This window comes from Falco rusticolus, chromosome W, assembly GCF_015220075.1.
Source record: "Falco rusticolus isolate bFalRus1 chromosome W, bFalRus1.pri, whole genome shotgun sequence".
NCBI classification, from domain to species: domain Eukaryota; kingdom Metazoa; phylum Chordata; class Aves; order Falconiformes; family Falconidae; genus Falco; species Falco rusticolus.
Genome location: NC_051209.1, coordinates 3,362,033 through 3,382,783, shown reverse-complemented (window position 1 = coordinate 3,382,783; position 20,751 = coordinate 3,362,033). Strand labels below are relative to the sequence as shown.

The 20,751-nt window shown below is 38.8% G+C and overlaps 1 protein-coding gene across 2 annotated transcripts in view; it reads left to right on the top strand.

Moving 5' to 3' along the window:
* Positions 1-20,751, top strand: part of LOC119140640 (adenomatous polyposis coli protein-like) — a 79,643-nt gene that overhangs the window by 31,749 nt on the left and 27,143 nt on the right. For both annotated transcript variants that reach the window (XM_037372130.1, XM_037372129.1), the window contains exons 4-6: positions 7,491-7,574; positions 10,675-10,779; positions 18,856-18,954. In XM_037372130.1, the coding sequence (XP_037228027.1) occupies positions 7,491-7,574; positions 10,675-10,779; positions 18,856-18,954 (288 nt within the window). The remainder of the gene's footprint in view (positions 1-7,490; positions 7,575-10,674; positions 10,780-18,855; positions 18,955-20,751) is intronic.

Genomic DNA, 20,751 nt, shown 5'->3' with positions numbered 1-20,751 from the left:
TCCAAAGTTATATTGCATTTAAGCGCATGATGCTTATCAGCATGTTCACGTGTTGATTTATGTGGGTGTCATGGTCCCATCATAACCTCCTACTACATTAGCATCTACATAAAGACAACTATTGACATTGAAAGTGCAAACAACATCAACTTCTTTTGGATTAACATTATACAGAGGTAATCAATTATCCCAAATATCAAGGCTTTCAGTAAGATTCTTCATTCCTCACATACATTCACTTTTTTGCAACAATGTCTGCAAATCAGGAAGGGCACACCAAACAAGGACTGGTTCAGTAAGGAGACCACACATTAGTTGTTGGGTTGACTGGCGGCAGCAGTGCTCCCACGGTCTGGCACGCTAAGCTCAGGCTGCTGCATGCTCCACCAGGCTCAGGGCAGAAATCATTCATGTAGTTACATAGCTATACATCACTACAAGCATGCAGACACCTATTACACACTAGATAACCATGTTCATCTTTCCTACTCTCCTTCACAATACCCAGCTGTTCTCTCATCTCTTGTTAGGTCAGACATTCTCTTCCTTCCTCTCCTATATCTCTCTTCAGACATTCTCTATCCTCCTCTTTTTTGCTTGTTAATTGAGACAAGGCAAAGGTTGTGTGTAGCTGGGTTAAAAGTGTTCCTAAATGCATTCAGATACTTCAAAGTTCATTCCTAGTCATGCAAAAGCACAGGTAATCAAATGACATCGTTAACTAATATAATAGACATAGCATTCATATAATGAAGAGCACTGAGATAATGTTTTCTTATTTTATTTAATACTAAATTATTAAATAATATATTTGTGTACAATTATTATAATTAAACTTATTATTAAATTATTGTTTATTTAATGTTGCTTATTATGTAGTTTACAACCATTTGTCTTCTATAATATTAAACTGTTTGACTTCTTAATCATACAATCACAGAATGGTTTGGGTTGGAAGGGACCTTTAAAGGTCACATAGTCCAACCCCCCCTGCAATGAGCAAGGACATCTTCAACTAGACCAGGTTGCTCAAAGCCCCATCCAGCCTGACCTTGAATGTTTCCAGGGATGGGGCATCTACAGCCTCTCTAGGGCAACCTCTTCCAGTGTTTCACCACCCTTGTAAAATTTTTTTTCTTTACATTTAGTCCAAATCTACCCTCTTTTAGTTGTCCCAGTTTAACCCCAGCTGACAACTAAGTACCACACAGCCACTCGCTCACTCCCCCTTGGTGAGGTGGGGGAGAGGATTGGAAGAGTAAAAGTGAGAAAACGCATGGGTTGAGATAAAGACAACTTAATAGGTAAAGCAAAAGCTGCTCATGCAAGCAAAGCAAAACAAGGAATTCATTCGCTACTTTCCATTGGTAGGCAGGTGTTCATCCATCTCCAGGAGAGCAGGGCTCCATCACACGTAACGGTTACTCAGGAAGACAAATGCCATAATGCCAGATGTCCCCACCTTCCTCCTTCTTCCCCCAGTTTATATACTCAGCATGACGTCATATGGTATGGAATACCTCTTTGGCTAGTTCAGGTCACCTGTCCTGGCTGTGTCCCCTCCCAATTTCCTGTGCCCCTCCAGCCCTCTCTCTGGGAGGACTCAAGAAACTTGACTTAGTATAAACATTACTTAACAACATTCAAAACCATCAGTGTGCTATCAACGTTGTTCTCACACCAAGTCCAAACCACAGTATTGTACCAGCTACTGAGAAGAAAATTAACTCTATCCCAGCTGAAACCAGCACATTAGTTTGAAACCATTGCCCCTTGTTCTATTGCAACAGGCCCTACTAAAAATTCTGACCCCATGTTTCTCATAAGCACCCTTTAAAGTCTTGAAGGGCCACTGTAAGGTCTCCCTAGAGCCTTCTCTTCTCCAGGCTGAACAACCGCAATTCTCTCAGTCTTTCCATATAGGAGAGGTGTTCCATCCCTCTGGTCATTTTTGTGGCCTTCCTGTGGACCTGTTTCATCAGGTCCATGTCTTTCTTGTACTGAAGACTCTGGAGCTGGATGCAGTACTCCAGGTGAGTTCTCACCAGAGCGCAGTAGAGGGGCAGAATCACCTCTCTTGACCTCCTGGCCATGCAAATCTGAGGTCTCTTGTAAAATACCAGTAATATGGACATTTTCTTGACATTTTTTGCCTTCCCCTTATCATCTTAATCTAAGTAAAGCTCAGCAATAATCCTACTGCTATGCTTTGTTATTTTGTGTTCACATAGCAGTGAGCATAATTTATATTCATTCAGTGATTTACTGACTTTAGGATCATTTCCGATTCATTATTGAACAAATTAAATTATGTTCTTAGAGTTTTGATTGCTGTTCATCAAACTTAACACTATTGATTTCTGATTCTTCTTTGATTGCATACCTCTATTGTATGTTTATCTTTGGCCTGTAATCCCTTTGGGGCAGGAAATATGTTCTTTTTTCTGCTTGTGCAGTGTTTGGTGCAAAATGGTTGATGGATCTCCTGAAGTCCCCTGTAACACAAATAATGAATAAGCAGAGAGAAGAACGTTCTGATGTTTAAATCTCTGGACTAAAATTTGGCAGATATGGACTGAATTGTTGTTGTTTTGAGAACTTCACCATTGATACTGGACAAATCATGTAATCTTTACTTGGTTGGTTTTTTTTTTTTTTGGGGGGGAAAGCCCTGCTTTTAGTGTCACATATACATACACTCAGTTTCTCTCAGTGCCCTTTATTAAATAAATTACTGGTTAACCAGAAAGAAACTCAGTTTGGGGAAAGTTTAAGTAATTCTTAAAGACGAAAAGGAGAGATGTGTTCTGTTAGTTGTGCATCACCTCACCAATGTATAGTTATTCCCAGTAATATTTTTATCTTTCTAATACTCTAAGAATTTCCTGATGCAGGAGAGAAGGGGAATGAATTATATATCTGCCTCATGTTGTGATGAGGCTTCTGTGCATGTAGCTTTCAAATTTTATTGGCTTTTTTTCTGATACTTTGCTTTACAAATAAATATCTAATTTATAGATTAGTATTTTTAACTCCACTGAGTGTTGGTGTTTAGGATGCTTTTCCCACAGCTTATCATCTTGCATGTTTTAAAAATTCATTCTATTCTTAATGATTATATTTTTTCTATGTTTCTAAAATATCTAGATTATATTGTGTATCTGTTAACAATATACATGGCATTTGCCGCTTTTTAAAAAGTATACCTTATTTCAATTTTAGATTATAAAATGTTAAATAAGGCTGATTGCAATGCTGACCCTTTTTGTGTCCACTATATTCACAAAGCCTCTCCTCCTTTAGTATAGCGTTGTAAATGCTATGTAGATAAAATGATCAGGATTTTTCTTTTAAACTATACATTCATTTTTAAGCTATCCATCATACAAAAAATATCCTATTTAATCAATTCAGTGCTTTGTTTCTGTCCTGATATTGTTTGGCTAATTATTTTATGCCTACTTCTAAAGTTCATTTTTTTTTCATTCAATTTATTATCAGACTGATGGAGGGATATATCACTTATTTCATTCACTTATTGTCTCACAAACTCATAATGCATCCTGTGCTCAATAGTATAATTTACATGGAGTATATGTATCCTGTGAAGTTCAATTTTTCAACATTCCATTGACTAACCACAGAATTATTGCAGGGGGAAGTGTCAATTATAGCTATAAAAGATTCACATCAGAAGTATCTATAAAATCCCAAACAAACCAAAGAAGCAGTATGTAGGGTTTTTTTGCTAACCCAGTAAATACTTCGGAATTTGTAGGAACAGAAAATATTCAGAGGCTGTCCATAGGCAAATTTCTCTAATCATCGTAGTAGCTGAAAATAATTAAGATATTAATGATTTTATACCTTCAAAACAATCTGGATATATAAATAACTCTCAATTCATAGAATCATAGAATCATTTCGGTTGGAAAACACCTTCAAGTCCAACCGTTAACCCAGGACTGCCAAGACCACCACTAAACCATGTCCCTAAGCACCACATCTACACGTTTTTTAGACACCTCAAGGGATGGTGATTCCACCACCTCCCTGGGCAGCCTGTTCCAATGCTTGACCACCCTTTCAGTGAAGACATTTTTCCTAATATCCAATCTAAACCTCCCCTGGTGCCACTTGAGGCCATTTCCCCTTGTCCTACCACTTGTTACGTAGTAAAAGAGACCTTTCTCCGCCTGCCTACAACCTCCTTTCAGGTAGTTGTAGTGAGCAATAAGGTCTCCCCTGAGCCTCCTCTTCTCCAGGCTAAACAACCCCAGTTCCCTCAGCCGCTCCTCATAAGACTTGTCCTCCAGACCCATCACCAGCCTCTTTGCCCTTCTCTGGACACGTTCCAGCACCTCTACATCCCTCTTGAAGTGAGGGGCCCAAAACTGAACACAGTATTTGAGGTGTGGCCTCACCAGTGCCGAGTACAGGCACTGTACATCATTTCCCTTGTCCTACTGGCCACACTATTTCAGATACAAGCCAGGATGCTCTTGGACTTCTTGGCCATCTGGTCACACTGCTGGCTCATATTCAGCCAGGTGTCAACCAGCACTCCCAAGTCCTATTCCGCCTGGCAGCTTTTCCAGCCTGTAGTGTTGCGTGGGGTTGTTGTGACCCCAGTGCAGGACCCAGCACTTCTCCTTGTTAAACCTCATACAATTGGCCTTGGTGCATTGATCCAGCGAGTCCAGATCCCTCTGCAGAGCCTTCCTACACTCAAGCAGATCAACACTCTCCCCCCAACTTGGTATCGTCTGCAAACTTCCTGAGGGTGCACTCAATCCCCTTGTCCAGATCGGTGATAAAGATGTTAAACAGAACTGGCCCAATACTGAGCCCTGGGGAACACCACTTGTGACCAGACGCCAGCTGGATGTAACTCCATTTACTACCACTCTTTGGGCTCGGCCAGCCAGCCAGCTTTTAACCCAGCGTAGAGTACAGCTGTCCAAGCCATGAGCAGCCAGTTTCTCCAGCAGAATGCTATGGAAGACAGCATCAAAGGCTTTACTAAGGTCCAGGTAGACAACATCCACAGCCTTTCCCTCATCCACTAGGCAGGTCATCTTGTGGTGGAAGGAGATCAGGTTTGTCAAGCAGGACCTGCCTTTCATAAACCCATGCTGTCTGGGCCTGATCCCCTAGTTGTCCTGCACGTGCCACGTGATGGCACTCAGGATGATCTGCTCCATAACCTTCCCCAGCACTGAGGTCAGGCTGATGGGCCTGTAGTTCCCCGGATCCTCCTTCCTGCCCTTCTTGTAGATGGGCGTCACATTGGCTAACCTCCAGTCTGCTGGTACCTCCCCAGTTAGCCAGAACTGTCGATAAATGATGGAGAACGGCTTGGTGAGCTCCTCTGCCAGCTCCCTCAGTACCCTCAGGTGGATCCCATCCAGCCCCATAGACTTGTGCATGTCGAAGTGGAGCAGCAGGTCAGTAACTGTTTCCTCCTGGACTGTGGAGACTTCATTCTGCTCCTCCTCCTCCCTGTCTTCCAGCTCGGGGGGCTGAGTACCCAGAGGGTAACTGGTCTTGCTATTAAAGACTGAGGCAAAGGAAGCATTAAGTCCCTCAGCCTTTTCCTCATCCTTTGTGGCAATGTTCCCCACTGCATCCAGTAAAGGATGCAGGTTATCCTTGACCCTCCTTTTGCTTCTAATGTATTTGTAAAAACAGGTTTTGTTATCTTTTACAGCAGTGGCCAGCTTAAATTCTCGCTGGACTTTTGCTTTTCTAATTTTCTCCCTGTATAACCTAATAATGGCATCCTTGGAGTCCTCCAGAGTTACCTGCCCCTTCTGCCAAAGGTGGTAAATTTTCTTTTTTTTCCCCTGAGTTCCCGCCAAAGCTCTCTGTTCAGCCAGGCTGGTCTTCTTCCCCACTGGCTTGTCTTTCAGCACATGGGGACTGACTGTTTCTTTGCCTTTAAGACTACCTTTCTGAAGAACGTCCAGCCTTCCTGGAGCCCTTGGCCCTTCAGGACTGCCTCCCAAGGGACTCTGTCCACCAGGCTCTTAAACAGGCCAAAGTCTGCCCTTTGAAAGTCCAAGGTGGCAGTTCTTCTGAGCCTGTTCCTTCCTTCTCCAAGAACCAAAAACTCTATCATTTCATGATTGTTATACCCAAGACGGCCTCTAACCACCGCATCACCCATCAGGCCTTCCCTGTTTGTAACCAGCAGGTCCAGCAGGGCATCTCCTCTTGTTGACTCACTCACCAGCTCTATCAGGAAGTTATCTTCCACACACTCCAGGAACCTCCTAGAGTGCTTCCTCTCCGCTGTGTTGCATTTCCAGTGGACATCCGGTCGGTTGAAGTCCCACTCGAGAATAAGCGCTAGTGAACACGAGACTTCTCCCAGCTGCTTGTAGAATGTTTCATCTTCCTCTTCATTCTGTTTGGGTGGTCTATAACAGACTCCTCCCAGGATGTCTGCCTTGTTGGCCTTCCCCCTGATCCTTACCCATAAACATTCAGCCTTGTTACTATCATTAAGCTCTAGGCCAGGGGTCCTCAAACTTTTTAACCAGGGGGCTGGTGCGGATGAAGGGGCAGGCAGTCATCTGCGGCTGCTTGGTTTCCCCCCCCAACCCCCAGCGGGGGGTGGTTCTGTAAATACCGGGGGCCGGATTGAGGACCCTGGGGGGCTGTATCCAGCCCGCGGACCGTAGTTTGAGGACCCCTGCTCTAGGCAGTTGAAACACTCCCTGACATACAGAGCTACCCCATTACCTCTCCTTCCTTGCCTATCCCTTTTGAAGTGTTTATAGCCATCCATTGCAGCACTCCAGTCATGTGAGTTTTCCCATCACATTTCCGTGATAGCCATTATGTCATAGTCTTCCTCCTGCATGATGGCTTCCAGCTCCTGTTTGTTGCCCATGCTTCAGGCATTGGCATAGATGCACTTCAGTTGGGCTCTTGATGTCGCCTCCAACACTGGCATTCTGCCCTCAAGCTCATCTCTAACAGGCCTGGGTTTATCCCCTTCCTCCTTCTAATCTAGTTAAAAGTTGTCTCAATGCGTCCTGCTAACTCCTGACGTAGGATCCTTTTCTCCCTTTGAGATGGGTGAACCCTTTCTGTTGCCAGCAGGCCTGGTGCCTCTGTAAGGCAAGTAGAACTCTAACATTTGAGATGAAGATGAAATAATTTGCTAAAAACCTGCATAGAATGTCACATTCAGAAATAGGAAAATTGTGCAATTTTACTGAAATATTATTATATACCTGGGCTTGTACTGTGTAACAATATAATATTATAACCAAATTAGTTTCAGTTTTATTAAAACCCCATGTTTTCAATCATGCCTGTTTTTTTATTGTCAAGAACATTTGTGGAATTTCCTCATGAATGAAGTAGTTCTGTTTTGCAGTCAGCTATATTTGCAATGAACTCCTGTCATTGTCATTTTGTACAGTAAGTATAAGGATTTATTTTTTTAAAAATCATACATGAAAATACATTTATTTCAGGTAAGGGTGATGAGGATTCAACAAATAGAGAAGGACGTTCTTTGTATACGACAGCTCCTGCAATCACAAGCAGCTGAAGCAGAGGTTAGTGAGCAATTTCTTGCCTTCTTTTGATTATAATATGTATCTTTTTAAAAAAGCAAATCTACTTATATGAGTATATTGATGGGCAGCATTATTTGTATCAGCAAGTGATGTCATGGTTCATAAATTACTCAATATTCATAGGCTGGAGCTGCCTCGGGAGTAAAATTTGGTAGCATGTTACTTGCTCTGTTAGCAATGAACTGAGGGTGGAAAATTTGGAATATTCTTTATGCTACTGTTTAATTTTAATCAATAATTATATATCAGTTAAAAGTTTAACTAGCAGTTTCAATAAAAAGGTCAAAGTGCAATGTAATATAAAGGCTGAAAGTTTGATTTAGCAACTATTTTTTAATGTCTTTCTAAATATGAATCTCTGATAAGCAGCTTCATGGTCTGCCTATCTTTTGAGATAAGAAAAAAAGGGCATATACAGTTTCTGTCAGACTTCACTAGAGGAGCCTTGCATGTTTTTATTATTTAAGTATTGGGTCCTATATTAAGAAGTAGAAGATAATGTTTCCTGTACATGGCAAAGTCCATAATAATAATTGTCATCAACAAAAACTGTACTCACAGTGGGAATTAATTTACAAGCTCAACTCTTTCTCATACTTGTAAATTAACTATAAATTGTATTTTGGACCTGCATATTTGATTGTCTTTACTCAAAATAACTACTGTGAAAGTTCAGGGAAACTTTTGAATTATTAAGGGATACAGATTTTTCCCACTGTAGAAAATAAATTATTTCACAATTCTAGTTTTTTGGGAAACATCTGGTATTGTAAGTGAAGCTGACAGTAGTGTGTATAGTTGAAGTTGTCTAGTCTTTTGACATGCTAGCCAGTCTAGCTGCAGTTTTGCTTCATTTATGGCCTTGATTGCTGCTTTTAAAAGTCAGTAAACGTTTTTGAGAATTATCAGTTTGTTTTCCTAACCTTTTCATTTAATTCTGTCAGCACACTTACTTGTGGTAAAACATAGGTTTGATTTTTTTGAGAAATGACTTCTACTTTTATACTAAAATGTTTGTATAAGTCTCCCAAATCAAACTAGCAGACTTGCACAGTTGCATTAAGCAACTGAATTAAATGACAGTAGCATTGGGCTTTGTGGTCTGAACAGTAATGGGGACTGACAAGATGTTATAAAAGACAGTTTTATTGAACAGTAGGAAAGATGAGCAACAATGCACCCATATGGTGACTCACCCAATCACTGACAGTAAACACAGGATCATAAGCGATGCCCTGGTTCTGGTGGACTGCCAGGGACACTTGGTGTCTGGGTCATCTGGCAGCAACAGCTGATCATGGAAATGCCTTTTGACTGCGAGTAAGAGTCGCACCACTTCTTGGCTCCACCAATGGCAGTGTGATTTGAGAAAATCATACCTTACATGAATAATGTGGGTGACATCCTGCATATGCTGCCCATGTCAGTCAGGGGGCAGGGTGTCAGGAGGCAGCATGTTAGGCTTCCAGTTTCCTAATAAAACTTTTATGTTTTATGGATAGAAATTGTTGCAGAGGTATATAGCAACCACAGGGAAAGTACAATCTAGTAGATGTCAGAAATAGGCAATTATACGATTTAATCTCTAGCTTTGTTATGAAATTAAACTTTGTGCACTTCATAAGTAATTTTTAGCAAAATTACATATCTTCCCTCCCTTTTTCAAATAACCTTAATTGAGCAGATACAGTAGATCACATCTATTAAAGCTTTTTTCTAAAGTAACAAGCTCCTCTATTAGCTATAAATCTTCTTTGAATTAATATATTTAAATGTCAAGTATGTAGTCCGGAGACATCTATATTCTTCAGCCAGAAAAATAAACTAGGATTCTTATTCTCCAGCAGTCATTTTTCAATGGTTTACAAAAAATTTTAACATCCTTTTTACTAAGCTGTTTTCTCTGTATCTTGGATAATAGCCTCTTCCTATTAGACATTCTTTTAAGGCAAATCATGCTGATTAGTGCTTTGGATTTTAAAGGTATTTGTTACTGATCTGGCCAGTGGCCAGTGTGGATTAATAAAGTTACCTATGATGGTATTTCTGTTTTGCCAGATGGTGTAAGACATACTTATTTTTAAATAAATCAAAAATATCTTAAAAATAGTAAAATTGCTTAGTACTGAAAAGTTATCAGTATAAACCAATATAGCCTCCTTTAGTGTAAATGTGATACACTTGTTAAATACACTTAGTCTTTACTACACAGTATGTAGGTCTTGGCTAAATTCAGGTCATTGAATAGAAGGCTAATAGAATAGTGATAAGAAAAGAGAAGATACTCTTCTGTCTTTAAAGTCTAGGACTATAGTCCAGAAAGGTCAGAGTCTTGTTCATATTCTGCCATGGACACTTAGTGAGCAATATTATTATAGTATAATTTTTTATTTTCAGATAACTCTGCAAGACATTTCTTTGTATGTCTGTCATTTTCTCTAAAATCAGTGGTACTCTTGTCATGTGATATTTAGAGAGAGATGCCCATCTTTATTTCAGAATGAAAATACATTTAATTTACATTTTTTTGTTCCAGCATTCAATATTAAAGTTGCTGCAACTTTTCAGTAAGATGAGAGGAAAGCACAACAATTACCAATATAATATACAGTTTTTTTCTACATAGAACGTCTGGTTTGTTATTGGACAGATATAATTAGTATAGTTTTCAAAACAATTTGAGGATATTTTCAAAACATGTTATGAAAGCTTTCAAAATGTTTCTGAATAAAATTGCCCAATTTATTATTAGTGATCTGATTTGTAATTATTTATTTATTTAAGTTTAGAGAGAAGATGATAGTGATGTGAGCACAGCTGGTAGAGAATGGTGTTTCTGTCTCACAGAAATCCTTTGTCTTGCTGGACTATAATCGTGAAAGGACATGCTTTGCTTTCATCTTGCAATTTTTCTAAGATACTGTCTCAGCTGTTAATTATTGAAGCTAAGGGTTATGAAATACAAAGCACTACTCAATGGCTGTGCAAAGATACAGCATTGATGCATTTATTGTGTAGAGAGCTTTGAATGTTAAAGTGTACTTCATTTCTGTATATAATTTCATACATGTATTAACAGAGGGTGCCTCAAAGCAAGCATGATACGGGCTCCCATGATACAGAGAGGCACAGTGAAGGTCAAGGAACAGCAGAAATCAACATAGCAACTACTGGTACTGGTCAGGTAAATTGATTTTTTTCTGTGTTAGTATAATTAGATACTTGAAATGTGCAATGCTTATATTTTGGTATATACCTTATTATGTTTGTATGCCTGTTCATTTTTTAAAGTTTTATGCTTGTCTTCATTCCATCTGGAAGTGAGAAAATTTCTTGTATTTATTAGAAAGAAATGTTTTAATAGGATGAAGTGTAAACATTCTGTAATGCAAGGAGCCGTTTTCTTTTATTTAAATGATTAATGAGCCTAATACTAAGAAACAAATAAAAAGAATTACTATAGAAAATGTATTTTATTCTAGGTGAACCGTAATATTAGAAGTATGGTTTAATTATGGGAAATTGCTCAAAAAATCACTTGAGAAATTATCACTGAAATATCAGTGATTTTAAAATTAAAATAATCAAATGGCAGGTTTATATTTAATTTTTTGTTAATACTATTTTAGATAAAGCTTTGAAACAGTATTATCAATGAGATAATCTGGATGTGTGCTGGAGGATTATATAAATGCTTTTAAATAATCTTTCATTGTCATTCTTTTTATTAGTGAAACATATTAGCACTGTAGTTAGAGGGCTACATGAAATTCTTTAATTTTTATATTAATATTTTTGCAAGTTTGAGACCTCTTTCTTTGGCTAAAAATACTTTATTTATTTATCATGCGCTAATTAATGTTCATTCACTTCATAATCTCCAACTGTAGCTGAGACATTCACATTAGCAATTTGGGCTCTTAAAACTTCATGCTATAAAATTGATCGTTTAATTAATGTGTAAAATATCTGTGCTACTTTAGGGAAGTAGAATTATTTAGATCCTTCTGAAAGTATCCTGTACAAGAAGATTTATCAGAAAGAATATATTTTCTTGTTTGGCTTGAGTGTTTACTCTGATTCAACATTAAGCATAGCCCATACTTTTGCTTTTGAAAGATATTTGATAACTATTTTGAATTAAGTTCTCTCTGCTATATTTGAACAGTTGCTTGATACTCTCACTCTAATTCTCATGACAGCTTTATTGCTTGGGAAAAAAAATAATCACTGCTGCTTTGGAGCTAAAAGCATAATGCATTTAAATAATTGATGCATTGTGGCTGTATTTTCTTTCTTGATTTTATGAATCGGGAGTTATTTTGGACAACAGATATTTTACAAGGAAGAAGGGATTCCCATATGCCTTGGCAGACATTACGCAAGTAGACAATTCATCCATTCTTCATTTGAGGTTTTTTGTTTAGGATTTGAGCAATTTTGAACTTTGCCTCATTATAATATTTAAAGCTTTTGTATTCTTTCCTCCTGGAAGTTGATAGATCCAGGGCTCTGAATCTGTGTTCTAAGAGACATCTGAGGATTATTTACTTTTAGGGCAAGTCCAGAGACAGAAGGCTTAATAGATTTAGCATAGCATTTATTTCTGATAAACCAGCTCAATATACTTTGATTCTTTGAGCAATCACTATGCAGTGGAGTGCAAAAAGTTTTAACTGAATAATTTGGGGCTAATTGGTTTTGTAGTCATATGAGAAGTGCTAATTGAAAATTTGCCAGTTGAAGAAAGGATTTTTCAGGATACAGCCATGTCCCTTTTCTGTACCATCTTTCAGCTGTCTTCTCTTCTGTCCCATTATGCTTACTATTCTGCCACTGCAATGAAATTTATTCAAACGTTTATTTCGCAAATTTTATAAAGAAATTCAATGTGTTATTTTATTAATAAAATATGCCACAAACAGGGAACACAACCTGATTGACAGAGTAAATAACTAGTATAGTACAACAAACAACAAGTGAAAGAGAGGAAAGTATAAAAAAGAGAAAACAAGATCAAATAGAAGGATAGGAAAAGATTTGGAAAGAAAAGGCTCTACACAAGAAGAGGGTTCATGTAAGTCTGTAATGTTCCAGTTTCTCAGATGAATGTCTACTTTTTTGAGATTACCTTTCTCACTGGGTCCTAAAGACTAATTGCATTTAATTTGGTTCTCCTGGCATCCTCAAAGTAGTAAGGTCAAAAACAGGGGTCCTCAGACTTTTTAAACAGGGGGCCAGCATGCAGACAAAGTGGCAGGCAGTCATCTGCGGCTGCTTGGTTTCCCCCCCCAACCCCCGGCGGGGGGGTTCTGTAAATACCGGGGGCCGGATTGAGGACCCTGGGGGGCCATATCCAGCCCGTGGGCCGTAGTTTGAGGACCCCTGATCAAAAAAGATGGCTTTGAAGGAAATAGCTATTTGGATCAAAGTTGATACCATTTTTTAGAAACAATAGGAAAAGTATGTGCGGCGAATGAAGAGACGGGACGCAGCTTGATGCAAGCAAATGTCAATTTATTGTACAGAAGCACGAGTTTTTATACACTTTCAGAAGCTGCGCGTTTTAAACAGATTGGTTCTTGAAGCTAAGCATTGCATACTAGGCAATCCCTGATTGGTGGTTAACTACCAGCAATTAACAGCAAGGGGTTACCTTTCCTTGGCGCCGCCATCCGTTTCCCACTCCCCTGTGCTCTGTAAACACGTCTCATTATGTTAATTGTTGTCTAGACAAGCTCGAGCACATTCCCCTCAGCTAACCGATTGCCATGCATGGTCCTAGTTTCCAGACCGCTCCTGCATCTCCCCCTTCCTGTTGCACAAAAGAACCCCTGAAACCGAGCAAAAACAAGGTATAAGTAATAGAACAAATAAAAAAGCAACTAAGACACATTATCAATGTCAAAATAACCCACTGTCTCTGTTCCGTACAATTTTACAATTTCCCCTTTTTGTTTTTGAACAGCTAGTACCAGGTTTGCCATGTTCTGCAGGGCCCTTGCAAACATGACAGCAACCAAGGTAATAGCAAACAAACAATACTGCCAATTGAGTGAATGGATGCCAAAAAGGCTGACATTTTCTCAGATTTTGATAACATGTTGCTGCAATGGGGCACCTAAAATCCACGCAGCACATACCATCAAAATCCTCACAGCCATGTCCTTGAACCAACAACAAAAAGCAGCGGCAATTTTGACTCACATGCTTAACCGCCTACCAAACAAGGTGATTTAACTCTTTAATGCTTTCCCTGCTGTTACTCCGGATAAGAGAAGAACCGCTGCAATACGTTCCCATCATAGCCTCCTACTACATTAGCATCTACAGAAAGACAATGATCGACATTCAAAGTGTAAAGAATATCAGCTTCTTTTGGATTAACATTATACATAGGTGGAAGGGCTCACCAAACAAGAACTGGTTCAGTCAAAAAGTTCGAAACATAGCATGCCTTCTCTGAACATACCTCTGGGGTCATTCCCTTCATTCCCTCTTTTTTTATGCAAAGAGAAACACTTTCACCATAACAGAGAAGCCCCTATTTACATCTCTGAGCCAGGACACAAACCGCAGCTGTATGCGCCACCAGGCTCAGGGCAGAAATCGTTCATGCAGTTACATAGCTATATATCTCTACAAGCGTGCAGACACCTATTAAACACTAGATAACCATGTTTATCTTTCCTATTCTCCTTCACAATACCTAGTTGTTTTCTCATCTCTTGTTAGGTCAAATATTCTCCAGCTTCCTCTCCTATATCTCTCTTCAGACATTCTCTATCCTCCTCTTTTTTGCTTGTTAATTGCGAGGAGGCAAAGGTTGTGTGTAGCTGGGTGACCATGACCTGATTTATGTTACAATCAACTAAACACTGAATATAGGAAAAAAAGGTATGGGAGACATAAGGCAAACATCAATAAGGTGGTTAAAGATAATTATAATAAATCCTGTAATACTTTTCAGTCATGGCCCAAAGTTTCCCAGCTGTGAGAAGAGACCAAAGGCATCCCGCCCCTGGCTCTGTTGCAGATCTTTGTTTTAAGGCTTTTGAGTTTTATATACTTTTGTAAATTAATTCACAGTGGTCACTCAGATTCACGTAACACATCCTATCAAAGTCTTCACACTTGTGTCCCTGTGCTAATAATAAAAATCAATAGCAACTCGGTTCTGTAGCAACATATGATGGACAGAATCAACATCTGTTAATGAGCCAGAAAAAAAAGAACAGTATTTGTAGTATTACTTTGTGTAGCAAGCTAGCAGCCTAATTTACTAAGCAAGTTAAGAGCGTGTACTATTCTTACAGAAGAGATTAGAGAAGCAAAAATGTGTTATGCTGCATTCCAGAACTCAGCCTGAGAATTACAGTCTGCTGTGAGTTCTGCGTGACAATCATTTGACACATGTTGGGGTTGCGATTGTGAAAGTTGCCCGTTTACAATTTTCATTGCCATTATCACAGCCAGTTGTTTTAAAAGCAACCCTTGAGCTTCCTGATGTTCGACTTGTTGCAAAATATTCTGAAGCCAATCAATCAAGTTAGTATTAAAGTTAGTGACTCTCTAGGACCCTGCAAGACTGTGGCAAGACTCCCGCATCCTGACTGCCTTAATAGCCATCTCATTCATTTGCAAACAGCTGTCCCTGGGATACCTTGCCTGAGTCACAGAATCGGCACAGTTAATTGCTCCAGCTAACTGCTCATAGTTAACAGCAATTCCCCGATTAAGGTTTTCAGTCAAGGCCACTACACATAGCTCACAAAAATCAGATAACCACATCATATACTGTATCAGTTAGTACCATACAAAGCAATGACTTCCAATCATGCAGTGTGAGTGTATAAGGCTCTGCCATCACTTCAAGAAGGGACATAGCAAATGTATTATGAATCCTCCCTTCCCGCACTGCTTTGCTTAACTCTGTAACAGCCTTGTATTGCACAGGCTGCCACTCTGCAGGTTGATTTGTCTGACAAAATACTGAACATGCCCTAGCGACTCCCAAAACCCATCACTTAAGTGTTTCCCACTTGCATTCCTGCCACCAATCCCTCAGACCCCCTTTCACCCTCCCCCAAAATACAATCAATGCATCAGGAGAGACGAGGGGGTGGGGAAAAGGTCTAGCTCCTTTTCCAGATCTATAGGACCTGGATCAAAAGGTTTATCAGTGTCAATGGAATCATTGTCCGAGTTGTCCTGTTCCCGTGCTTGGTCCTGTGTTGTGAGGGTCGCTGCAACCAGTGACAGAAGCTTTGGGGGCAGAGGAGGTGTGGACAGAATCGCCATCACTGATGGTGTCTTGAGAAGAGTCGCGCTGTCGGTGGAATTTACAGCTTCCTCTGGTTTAGCACCGTTAGTAGAATTAGTCCACACTTGGCAAAGAGTAGTCAGAATTTGCCACCAAGATGCTAAATGCATTCCCGACACAGAGTTCCCCTCCGCGGCAGCATCATACAATTGTCTGCTGTATGTACACACTTTCATTCTTTCAAAGTCTCTAAAGTTTCTTGGCTGCTCACCTGTCTCGATAAATACAGGCGTTATCCTCGGGGTTTAGGTTGTCCGCCTGGTCCAGACAGCAAGACGATCGTTCAGCCAAGCCGTCTCCTCCGGAACGCAGCCCTCTTCCACGAGCTGTCTTTTTTCCGTCCTTATTCTTCCAAGGCTTCGGAACACCACCATAGGGGTCACCATTTGAGGAGATTGAGGCACGGACTCCCTGATCTGACTAGAAGACCCTTTATGAGTCCATAAACGTCTCCTTCTGGGGACGAAGCCTGATTCCCCATTACGGATTTCCCACAGCTCACCTCTCAACTCCGGAGGGATTTCAGGCCGGCTCCTGCTTCCTTTCAGCAGATCATTCAGAGTTCTGTGGGATTCGCTGCATGTCGCTCAGATAGGTGATTCGAGAGCCCTTCACGTCAGATCCTTAAACGCATCACGTCGGGGTCACCAATTTGCGGCGAATGAAGAGACAGGACGCAGCTTGATGCAAGCAAATGTCAATTTATTGTACAGAAGCACGAGTTTTTATACACTTTCAGAAGCTGCGCGTTTTAAACTAATTGGTTCTTGAAGCTAAGCATTGCATACTAGGCAATCCCTGATTGGTGGTTAACTACCAGCAATTAACAGCAAGGGGTTACCTTTCCTTGGCGCCATCCGTTTCCCGCTCCCCTGTGCTCTGCAAACATGTCTCATCATGTTAATTGTTGTCTAGACAAGCTCGAGCACATTCCCCTGTGCTCTGCAAACATGCCCCATCATGTTAATTGTTGTCTAGACAAGCTGGAGCACATTCCCCTCAGCTAACTGATTGCCACGCATGGTCCTAGTTTCCAGACCGCTCCTGCTAGTATGTTATTTCTGTCTACAGTACACTGGACTTTAATAGGTGGTGCTCCAAACTTGCATCTTTTTTTCCTTCTTGGGTAAAATGAGCATATTGAACAGTAGAATTTTGTGTGAGTGGAGAATTTTGGCATGTACATATATGAAACCTGTAATCCTCTGAATGTAGTCTGAGGTCAAGATGATATTAATGGATCAGTCACTGTAAAAATCTCAGGGTTCTTTCCCATATTGAAGGCACTGTAGATTATTAAAGTGAAATAATTTAGGAAGTCTAATGTAGTTTTTATCCCAAGCTTTAAGTCTTTCAATTTTTCCCATCCATAACAGCAAAAAGAAGTGCTTGTTTACATAGGAAATATATATTGGAACAAAATAATGTGTGAATTTAAATCATAGTAGCTGTACTTATTTAATATCCTATGCTAATACTTATTCAGGAATATTGAGGAAATGTTCTGGATTCAAATGGAGAATGAAATTAGTCTGTTTAAATATTCCAGTATGACTAGAATTTTTTTGGTTTTTTTTATAATCTCTACCAGAAATTAAAAGTCAGTAGATTAAAAGACCTGTGTCTTTAAAATAGCATACATCATTTTGTACATGGCTTTCTAAATGTCACTGATATGTTCCAGTAATATTTATGATTTTTGTAGGAGTTTGCTTCTGTGATTCCTTTACAGTTAGTGCTTAACAGTTAGAATATGAAGTAATTTTTCAACTTCCAGAGTTTATTTTTTATTTAGGCTGTTTTGTTAAGAGGCCAAACATATGATTCCAGGTAAGTATTTATTGTATTACCACCTGTTTTGATCACAGCAGGTAACATATTCACCTAGGTATATATAAAAGGATTAAGAACTCTTAGGAAATTGTGTCTTCCTTCTGTTAGAGCTAATACAGGGGAAAAATTACTTAATACAGTGATGCAGGCTCAGGACAATGGAATGTTGGGCAAACTTCAATGTAAGAAGGCACTCAGTTCAATTTTGAGATAAAATAATGCTCACCCAGTACAGCAATGAAACAAAGAGAACAATTTTGCCTTAAATTGTATACTGTTCAAATGTATTTTTAAGTACCCCAAACTGAATGGAATCTTCTTGTGAGAGAGGGACATAGAAAAGGAAGCTTCACAGACAGGAAGCAGAGAAAAAGAATGAACTAAATACACACACACACACACACACACAAACACCACTCCAAAGAAGAGCGTGAAAAGATAAAAGGGTAAAGGTGAGCGGGGTGTAAGTACACAAAATAGATTTTAAAAGGGCAAAGATGTTAATAACTGGGTGTTGTTACAATAGGTAGAAACATGCTATCTACCATAGTTTCTAGAGAAGTTACAACAAATGTCAGCATTATTTTGTAGCTTTCCATTAAAAAATAGAATGATTCATTCACCTGTGATTTGCCTTTGTAAAAGACAAGTTCAAGTAGGTTGCTCCTTGTCAAGATCAATCTCTTTCCTTGTCAATTCCTGCATATCTGATGGTGTTCTGAAGGTAGTACAGGCTTATTGCTACTCTCTGTGTAATCTGACCTAAAAGTAGAGGCTACATTTTTCTTCCTCTGTAAAAATCATAATTCAGTTTGTTGCCAAGTCCAGTTCTCTTTTTTTCTTGGTGAAAATAATTATAAAAGACTTCCATTGAAAATATAACTTGTTTGAGATTGATTTTAGGGGAAAAATGGATAATAAAATCCAGTTTAACAGTGGCATCTAAGTTATGTTGGGGTGGGGGGACCTAACTTAACCAAAATACATGCTGACAGTTCATTATTATAAATATGATTTCATCATCCAAGGCTGAAACTGTTTTAGACAATAGTTGGTATTGCAGTTAGAATTTGTGTTATACTGAGTTGTTGTTTAAATTTTTAGGGTTCTGCTGCTCAAATGGACCATGACACAGCCAGTGTTATGAACTCTAGTAATAACTATTCTGTTCCTCGCAGACTGACAAATCATCTGGGTACCAAGGTAACCAAAGATTACAAACCACAGGTTGCTAATGCTACATTTTTACTAATACAATAACCTCATTGTTTCTGTCAATAGTGCCAATATTAGTTGAATGATCAATAAGGAAAATTTGATTGCAAGAAATTGAGTACCTAAAAAACTTGCGATATTGATGCATAGTCCATTATGAAAACTAACCCTTTTAAAAGCAGTTCTTGGAATACTTTACTGGAGTCTGAGTCCTCAAAACAGATGGTGTTGCTAAGAAATGTAAATACATTTTTTAAAAAGTTATGTAAGCTCTTGATGGTAATAAATGTCTATTCATTGTCTCTATAGTAATTTAGATAATACGACATAGAATAATGGAGAATGGAAAATGCTTATAGTGACTAAAATATTTTAATTGAATAATAATTGAAAATAGGAAATGTGAAGGGACTTTGAGGAGATCATCTAATATATCTCTCAGTAATGCATTAATTTTATCAAGAGCATTCTTAACAGCACGTGAAAGCTGTCTAACCTATTGGTAAAAGCTTTAACGATAATCAATCTCTATCAGTTTTTCAATTTTTACTATTAAAATTTTTAATATCAACCTAAATTTCCTTAGCTGCAATTTCTTCTTTCTCAATGGAAATAGGAGGTACTCTTTCCATCTTTTAAAGCAACCTTTTATATATCTGCAGTGTATTCTAAAAAGTTACTGAAAAATAGAAGTGAAGCTTGATATATAATAGAGTGTACTCAAGATATACGAGCAGCATGAAGAGAGAAAAAAACAACAAATCTGTAACACACAATTGAGTTCCTGAACCACTGAAGTTTATACTATCGCTGGCATCAGCAGCAATATAGATATTATCAATGTGGTGCTGATCCCAGTCTTCTGGGAATCAGGACCTTGACATAGTATTAAATTATGTTGGGCCTTAAAACAGTGTTATGTTGTAATTTCTGCCCTTCATTGTATGTGTGCACCAAATGCAGGTGACATTAGCGAGAGTGTCTGTTTTCTACTTCCCATTATAAAGTGTAGAATTCCCAAAAGGTGCAGAAAAGGGGAGAGCTATGAATGCAGAGAAGGGTACTAAGTGTAGAAAGAAAAAGACAAATAGGTCCATCTTAGTGTGCTGTGGGGTAAGAAAAGCTTGAAATTAATGCACGTGAAGAAGGGAAAGCAGTAGTTTTTAAGCATTTACAGATGCAAAAAGAGATGTCTGTAAAGTGAGTATATATATATATTTATAAAGAATATATATATTTTAGAGTTTTTCCTGTACTACATGTGACACAAATCTGGAGGCCAGGTTTTGATAGCTTCTACAGATTTATTCTCTGAGAAAAAATTAATCTTCCAAATCTAAATAACTGTTGAATAAAGCTGCTGCTTAAAGTGTCTGTCAAGAGGCATGCATAAAGAAGACTGAATTAACTCTCATTTAAGAATCCAAGTAGATTGTCTTAATCTTGTATTTGAGTTTTTCCCAGACCAGGAAGTAAGGATCTACAAACTAGGATGCTAGGCTGTCATTAAATAGACTCCAAGAGTATTTCAGTGGATTTTGCATGTGATGATATAATTATATTAAGTTTTTTATTCCTTCAGCAAATCTAGTATTAAGAAGAATGCATGTTAACAGACTTACTACTTAGTCTACCTACTGCTATTCATGTTTCATAGCTTGGTATTTGTAATCATCTTCAGAGACATTAGAATAGTCTCTGAAGAAAACATATAATTCATTGGTCTGGTAATCAGTGCATCTCTTCATCCTTTATTGGATGCAGTGGGGAACATTGCCACAAAGG